The sequence below is a fragment of the Haliaeetus leucocephalus genome, unplaced genomic scaffold, assembly GCF_000737465.1.
Source record: "Haliaeetus leucocephalus isolate CR32 unplaced genomic scaffold, Haliaeetus_leucocephalus-4.0 Scaffold148, whole genome shotgun sequence".
Classification (NCBI taxonomy): Eukaryota; Metazoa; Chordata; class Aves; order Accipitriformes; family Accipitridae; genus Haliaeetus; species Haliaeetus leucocephalus.
In genome coordinates, this window is record NW_010972584.1 from 2,034,182 (window position 1) to 2,039,682 (window position 5,501).

General features: G+C 42.7%; 1 protein-coding gene across 1 annotated transcript in view; it reads left to right on the forward strand.

The window, feature by feature from the left end:
• The first annotated feature begins 1,443 nt into the window (after window positions 1–1,443).
• LOC104828150 (transmembrane protein 110-like) overlaps window positions 1,444–5,501 on the forward strand; it is a 35,506-nt gene continuing 31,448 nt past the window's right edge. Inside the window, exons 1-2 of the mRNA XM_010561635.1 lie at window positions 1,444–1,528; window positions 1,936–2,061. Coding sequence (XP_010559937.1) covers window positions 1,444–1,528; window positions 1,936–2,061 — 211 coding nt within the window. The remainder of the gene's footprint in view (window positions 1,529–1,935; window positions 2,062–5,501) is intronic.

The window sequence follows — 5,501 nt, forward strand, 5'->3', positions numbered from 1 at the left end:
GTCCCGGGCGCTGAAGGGCCTCGGCGGCCTCAGGGAAGCGCAGCCGCGGCCGGGGGCTTTGTTGGTGCCCGGGGAGCTGGAGCGGGGCCGTGAGGTGAGGCTGCGGGACTCGGCCCGGCAGCCCGGGGAGGCCTCTCCGCAGTTGCCCGCGCTCCCCCGAGCGCCCCGCGGGGCTGGAGCCGGGCGCCAGCGCCCGCCGTGCCGCCTGGGGGAACGGCTGACGGGCTCCGAAGGGGTGAACGGCGTCGTTGCCAGAGACTGCGCTTCGAGTGCTTCAGGCAAATGCACTTTTCGAAATTTGCTTCCCTGGTGCTTGCGCCCGTGCTGATACGGTTTATCGCCTCGGGGGCGGGCACGTATTCTGCTTTGAATAGGACCGGCAAGGTGCGGTGGCGTGTGCGGAGTCACTCGGGTTTAGAATGCGCAAAAGAAAAGGGTGAGGCACTATCAATTTTACTGCAAGTGTACCTGTCGTGTCATCAACAGCGAAGTGAGGCACGCTTGTTTAAATCGCAACACGCTGTGCTGCGCTTGCTTGGAGTGTACGCTATACCTTGGAGTTGGAGCCGCCGGTGAGCTCATGTGGCTGTTCGCAGCGGCTCAGCTGATGAGCAGTAACATGTTATGCTGCTCGTTTGAGTTTGGCAGAAAGGCAAGAAGGCCCGAAGGGCGTAGTGACCCCAACCCTGCCTGCTCTGAGGGAACGACAGCCTGGAACAGAACGGTACTGGTAGATTTTTCTCTCTATCCCATACTGTAGTTAGCGTCTTTTCAGCTGAGGAGTGAAAAAGAAGCCCAGTGCTGTTACTCGGCTGACCGTGAAGGTGGTGTTAATGAAATGTGGGGGAGGGAAAAGGGAACATCAGCTACAAGTATTTTACAGTTTGATCTAAAGACCAAGATCCTGTTTACCTTAGAATTGAACCAATAACCTTTCATGGTAGCGTCATACAATTATGGTTAAGTCAAAAATTTGCTAACGTGCTACATTTGCATACTTTAGTGTTTCAGTCATGGTTAAAAATTGCATTGCTCTTATAAAAGCTATGCATGTAGCAGTCATCGTTATGTTACTGAATGACAACAGTAGGCACTGGTGTAACATTTGGTCAGTCGGAGCATCCTCATAATGAGGAGTTTTAGCAGTTTCCGAAGAAAAGTACCTCACAGTGATGTGCACACATTGTTGGTTTTGGAATTAAGAGATAAAAATAGATAATTCTTATGGATTGTACTTCAAAAGATGAAGAGTTACGGGGGGGGGGGGGTTGCCAGGATAGTATCTTTTTTCTGGAAATGGTGTCACTTTATGCATTTTACGGTAACACTGGAATACTCAGTGAAGATAAGAACAAGTGAATACAGAAAGTATGTACTAGGAAAATGACAGCCTAGTTGTTAGCTGTATTCCCTAACTTCACTCTGGTTAGATATTTTTAAACCATGAACTATTACATTATCAATGAAGTACTTGCAATTGTGGAAGAAGGGAGTGAAGGGAAGGTAGCCAGTCCTCGCAATGGTACTGGTGAGAAAAGGAATCTGTTTCCAAAGGGCATTAGAGCAAAAATGTTGCAACTTCTCATGCTTAACTACTGCTTACATTTAAAAAGAGGAGGATAGGTATGTTTGTCCCAGTTTTGACAGCCCCATTCTCTTCCACTTTATTTTGGGCCTCTCCCCGCTAGCAGGAGGAGAAGCTGACCCCACTGCCTGGACCATTACACTGATAAAAGAGCAGTTCTCCCTCAGTTAATGCTGTGCTATGCTGGAAGCGATGGTTCTGTTCTGTCTGCTAGTTTTGCTGAATGTTTCTATCCTTTTGATATCATATGCAAAACATCTGGTATGTTGTTCCAAAACCTTTAAAAGTTGCCTCAACAAGTAGGACTTTTTGTGACCCATGTGACAGAGAAGCAGGAACTTGTGGCTGAGAATGGGAGGGAGAGCGTGACCTCTCCTCAGCAGTCGCCTCAGCACCTACACAGTTGTTCCTGTCCCTGAGCTGCTGTGGCAGAAGAGATGACACAACTTTTGGAGCTGGATCACAGAACCGATACCGTAAGAAAAATAAAGAGGGAGACATTATTTTTAAGCTGGAGTGTTTCTGTGCTCTGGTCCTGTAGCTGTCTGGCACAACAGAGGGGGTAGTGCTGAGGGAGAAACAAGTGGCTGTAGGCAGGGACTGCTTGAGAAGTGGCATTGCTGTCAGGTCAGAGGTCGGCCTCCCTTTTGAACAGCATTCATTCTCCATATGTGGCTGTATCGCTTCTCCAGCTCTCCGTAAAAAGTCAGAGAACTGAAGACACATGACTGGCTGATAATTAAATTTATCTTACAAGGGGCAGGTCGCTTGCCTTTTTTTTTTTTTCCTTGAAAGGGAACCCTAGAAGGAGATACTGTAATACTTTCCTAGTGTTTAATGGTGCAGAACCCTCTGTAGAAAAAGAAATTAAAGTAAAGGCAACAGAAATATATTATACAATTGCTTTTTATGCACAGAGGCTGTTTTCCTTTGAAAAATATTTGATTTGACATGTAAAGAATAAGAATTTTTGGTAACTGGCTAAATCAAAAGGCTGACCCAGACTTGCCCTTTTCTAGATAAATCTTACCATGCTTGTGTTCAGTGGAACAAAGACTTTTTTTTTTTTTCTGGTTGTAGTAATTAGCTGTAAGAGGAGGACAACCTTTTCTGTGCCTCATTAGTAAATGTTCATCTACAAATGACCGAAGGAGTATTCTTAAAGCAAAATTGTTTAAGATCTGACACTGCAGTTTGCCACTTTCTTGTGTGTGCACCTACCCAATTGCTTTAAAGTTATGCTATCAACTGACCTGCTGATGACATCAGTTGAACTTCATCTTTTAAGGGCTAAAATGTGGTTAAATGTCAAGTTTGTAATTTGGTCAAGATGCGGTGACTCTGACAGAGTCACTGATTGCTGCAACTATTTTCTAATACTTCAAATATTTTCTAATATTTTCTAATACCTCAAAGAAAGGTTTTTATCCCAATCATATTATCAGCTTCCCTTGTGTGTCCCCTCACTACTAATTTAAGACAACCAATAAGTGACAGAGACAGAGAGTTTCTCACTTAAAGCTGACAAAACAATCATTTGAAAATAAATCAGAAGTTTCCTTTTCTTTATAGCTCTTGCCTCTTTGTTCTGTTGCAAAGGGACTGCAGAATGGTTTCCCTTACTGTCTTACCTCACAGTAGCCTGCTAAAGGATCGACTTTGCTCTATTATCTTCAGATTGAAATATACAACCTGTTGTAAACCCCTGATCTTTTTCCCATAGAAGATAGTTTAGCTAGTTATCATCTATGCTGGACTTACACAGGAGGCTCCCTGACCCCCTTAACCAAACAGTAGAAGTTTGCATTTGTTTTTTTTGCTGTAAGTCATTCAACGCCCCCCCCAAATCCTCTCCTCCCGCTCTCCATGTAGTGTTGTCCACCGACCAGAGAAGAGAGGTCCTCTTCTGCTGTCTGAATCAGTAGTGAGTATACCTAATGCTGTCGGAGCCCACCAGTGTGTTGTCTTTAGTCATTGTGGATTAATACTTCACCGCTCTGAGTTCAGCTCTCTGCTGGGAGAGGCACGTTGAAACAGTTTCACCCAGACGCTACAGATGTTCTAGTACATCCAAAGTCGTCCTGAAGTTGGGCTGGATGACTTCTGTTGCTTCTCTCCTAACCACAGGCTCTAACTCCCTATCAGAGGGAACTAATTGATTAAAAACTACCTCTTTTTTTGCAAATCTGCTTGGACTGGCAGCCCTTTTGGATTCTCACTGCTAATTCTCAAGTCTGTTAGCCTGTTCTTTTTGAAGTCTGTTGCTTCATTTTGCTCTTGTCCGTCCTGCTTAAGTATGCATTATTTTCCGCCCTAGTTTGTTTAAGCTAAGCCACTTCATAACAGGAAGTCTTAATGGGTTTCCCTGGATGGGAGAGATGTGTGTTTATGCTTCAGGTCAGTAAGCCAAAGATAATATTTTTTCAAAGTTTGCCTGTTGTAATGCTTGTATCTTTTTTCATGGGGATCTTGATTTAAAATGACGGGTTTGCTTTTTAGGTGCTTGGGGTTTTTTTGGTGCAATAGTTATGGGTTTTAGTACTGATGCCACAAAACTGGTTTGAAATATTTTTGTGTAATATAATGTGTTTTGTCAGTAATCCCAAGCACCTTCTGAGCGTTCTCTGGTTAGGCTTTTATTGGTAATGAATGATTAGAGAGTGGTGTTAGCACAGTATTCCCGCATGTGTACAATGTAGGCATAGTTGTAAATAATACAGTTTTTCTTAGCCAAACTTGCAGAAGGGTATGGGGGGGGGAAAGGCCATTGCCAATCCCTTTACCCTATCTGACACAAACTCTTTCGAGTACTTAATCTTGAATATGTAGTTTATTTACTAAACTTGTTTGTCAGAAGATAGATACCTTATCAGAGTGTGGCTATGTTTGTTTTGGGATACCTAGGAACAGCTAAGAAATTAGATGAGACGTTTTGATGAATTATTGAAATAAAGAGTCATTTGATCCTCTGCGGGTAGAAGGTTTGTGTCCATCTGTGGAAAATACATACACATATATATATATATGCCTTAAAGGAGACAAAAGCGTGTGGGACTGTTACTTTTTTTACGGCTTTATTGCAGTTGGTGTCTGTAGTCACGCTGAGAAGGGTAAAAGCTTCTCTGTTAACAAAAGTGAAATTACTGGGTACAGATGCCGCTGGTGGATAAGCGAGTAGGTAGGTTTGCCTTTGAGGGTCACAGCTAAAAAAAAAAAAGGGTATCTTTTATAAGAATTGTTTCTATTTTTTAAGGTCCTCTCTTTGCTTACACTGTGGTAAAGGAAGTACCTTAAAAACTGCATACTTAAAGTCCATTTACTTTACAGCAAGATTTTCCCACCTGATAAGCCATGAATGCTTCTTTCTATAATAAGCTATCTTAGCAGGCTTTTTAGTAGAATTCAAAATGCTTTAGCAAAAATATGCTTTTCAGAGGAATGATTTCATATTTTTGCCAAGGTAAGAGAGTATTATTACGGGGAATAATGTTGTAGGGAGCAGGGACTTAAGAAATTAAGTAATTTGTGACCTTTCAAAAAAAAAAAAAGTCGGCTTAAAACTATTAGATACAAAAGAACTAAAGCATATGATTTTCAGTTGTTTTCCACAGCAGTTTTCTTTCTACTTGAGCAGATTTGAAAAATGAGAAAAAGGCAGGGAGTTGACTTTGGTATGCTGTAACATCAGCAGTGAAATGCAGGCTTCCGAGTAACAGTAACAAGTTTGTTCTACATGGCAGTTTCCTAAGGTGTAGGGTGGCCTGCTAGTGAGGTGGTGTTAATTATTATTAATAAAGGCAAATTCTGAGTTGATAATATCCCATCCTTGTACGTATTCACTCTTGAGTGATGCAGGACACGTGCACTTGAATTGCTGAGGACCGCCTCAGAAATGTTCTTTGTGCGACTGATTTTA